The following is a 2,485-nucleotide window of genomic DNA, read 5'->3' on the forward strand; positions in this document are numbered from 1 at the left end:
AGGGAGGAGCCCGACTCACCCGCAAACTCATTAAAGTGGTTTCCAATGTCGAAAGCCTGGTAGTTGTAGCCGGTGTACTCGTAGTCTATGAAGCGAACGTGCTCTGCGGAGGCAAAGACAAGGGTGGTGAGAGAGGCTGGAGATGGAGACGCCAGCCCCTGGGGAGGGGGGCGGGGGACAGAACCCCCCCCACGGCAAGGAGGTGGGCGAGGGACAGACCCCTCCGCCGGGCATGCGAAGCTGCTGCCACGAACCTCGTGTCCCATCGTAGATGATGTTCTTGCAGAGCAGGTCGTTGTGGCAAAGCACGATGGGGGACCCCAGCTGGGAGAGCGTTTCCTTCATCCAGGCCAGCTCGTGTTCAAGCATCTCCAGGCTGGGCACGTCCTGCTGGAAGCTGCGGAAGGGGACGGGGTGGAATCACTTCTGCTCACCAGGAACCTCCCTCGGGGGCAGAGGAGCAGCGTTGCCACTTGCTTGCCTCCGCATTTTGTAAATGAACTCATCAGTGACACAAAGCGAGGGCTAACGAGGCCATTTTTGATGAGGAGGCCAGGCTCGGCTTGGACATCCTCCGGCGTGCTGCGTGGTACCCAGGGCACCTGGCAGATGCCACGGTGCAACCTCAGCCCTTCCCTTCTCCCCACTAACACCCGCATCCATCCCCCAAATTCACCCAACCAGCCACCAAGCTCCCCAGCGCTCACTCCCAAAGCACCCAACTAGTCCCCAGGCAACGGGAAGTTTTTGGACTCTTCCAGGGCACGTACCCTCCCAGTAACCTCAGAAGTTTCAATTCCAAGAAGAGAGCCAGTTAATAATTACCTAATTGGCTGCATTGAAGGGGCAGGCTTGGGTAAAGTCTGCCTGCAGCGGGGCGAGGGCTGAGAAAAGCCCTGCGTCCTGCCACTGCTGCTCAGGGAACAGGTTAATTATTCGCTTGCCTTCGGATTCATTCACCTCCGCCACCTCTTGGGGCTGCTCACATCCTTCCCAAACACGCCGGCACCCACCTGGCGTGAACCCAGGCTCCCAGAAATGGGATGAACTGGTTTGAAGTGGGAACTGGCTGCTTTAATCTAGCATCCCTTCCAACATCAGCTCAACATTGCTGCTCAGATCCCCACCATAAGAAGGGCTTGAGCTTCAGCTTATTCTAGGGAGAGCTTAAACACAGGCTAGATTTGCAGGGAGGAGGATTATTACCGCAGGTGGGAGTCTCTGGCTCGGGCCGGATCCTGCCTGGGTGCTGTACAGACACCACCCAGAGCTGTCTCTGCTCTAACACAGCACAAGTCAGCCCCAGACTGGCAGGAGGAAGGGTGCTGAAGGGTGCACGGAGATGCCTCCACCCCACCTGCTCTTGGGGGCTTGGGTTTGCTCGCACAGGGAGTGTGATCCAGAAATGGCCACATCCAGCCCCGACACCGTCCCCAGCCCCACTCACCAACCCCAGACCCCTGCAGAGGTTTTACCTGGGAACCGGGGCACTTCCCCCCGGTCCCACACGGGGAAGACTTAGAGATGGGTGGGCAGCGGATGCCCAAGCCAGAGCCTGGCTCTTTGGGATCCCTCTGCCTTTACCTGGGGTTGGATACCTTTGGGCTGAGATCCGTCTTCACGAGGGTGAGGTATTTGTGCAGCTTCTGCCAGAGGATGGGCTTGGGGAGGCTCCCGTTGGCGTGGATGGCATGTACCCGGGCCATCTCCTGCGCCACCAGCCTGGAAGGAAACGGATGCGCGGGTGAGAGGTGGGCACGCAGCAGCGGCCCCGAGAGGAGGGGGGGTTCCCCGAAAGCCATGTTTAAAAATGCAGAGTCAGCACAGCTGAAACTCGCCTCCACTTCAGCTGCAAGCCTCTGAAGCGTTTCAAGACCCTGCCTGGGTCAAAAGCAGCGTTCACCTTCCCAGATAAAAGCCACGGTTCTTATGCAGGGCTCTTTATTCACCAAAAGCCGACGCTTTAAAAACATGGTGATAAACCTGGCTGCAGTTTTGCCCGTTTATGCCCCAGCATCAGGTTTGTGCACAGCAGCGATGCCCGAGCACTGGTCTGGAGCAAAGGCGGCGAAGGGGAGAGCTGGAAACACGGAGCAAAGCCCTGATGCCCAGAAAAGCACCAGTTCCCCCATCCCGTGGCTTCACCCCAGACCCACACACCCGAGGACGCGGGGGTCCTGCACACCTGAAGATGTGGGGGTCCCGCACGTGGTCGGGCCCCAGTGCAATGCCGGGCAGGAACTGGTAGCAGAGCCCGTTCTGGAAGGCGCAGTAGAGGTCGGGGGCGCAGCCGTGGGCACGCAGCACCTGGAAGCTCCTCAGCTCCGTCTCCCGGTCCACGAACAGCTCCGTCTTCCTGCCATAGACGCGGACCAGCACCGCGTCCGCCATGCCCTCATCCGTGTAGCAGGCCACGAGCTTGTTGGTGATGCCGTCGGTGAAGAGCTGGAGGGGGAGAGGGGTGGCACAGCCGATGTCTGTGCAT

The 2,485-nt window shown here is 59.6% G+C and overlaps 1 protein-coding gene across 1 annotated transcript in view; it reads right to left on the reverse strand.

Annotated features, from left to right (window-relative positions):
- The window catches only part of ETNK2 (ethanolamine kinase 2), a gene marked incomplete at its 5' end in the record, with an annotated part of 4,316 nt that extends 1,835 nt beyond the window's left edge, over positions 1-2,481 (reverse strand). The window contains 4 exons of the mRNA XM_010288244.1: positions 20-103; positions 255-397; positions 1,585-1,722; positions 2,186-2,481. Coding sequence (XP_010286546.1) covers positions 20-103; positions 255-397; positions 1,585-1,722; positions 2,186-2,481 — 661 coding nt within the window. The remainder of the gene's footprint in view (positions 1-19; positions 104-254; positions 398-1,584; positions 1,723-2,185) is intronic.
- Between the last annotated feature and the right edge of the window lie 4 nt (positions 2,482-2,485).

Source organism: Phaethon lepturus, unplaced genomic scaffold, assembly GCF_000687285.1.
Source record: "Phaethon lepturus isolate BGI_N335 unplaced genomic scaffold, ASM68728v1 scaffold27455, whole genome shotgun sequence".
Lineage (NCBI taxonomy): Eukaryota > Metazoa > Chordata > Aves > Phaethontiformes > Phaethontidae > Phaethon > Phaethon lepturus.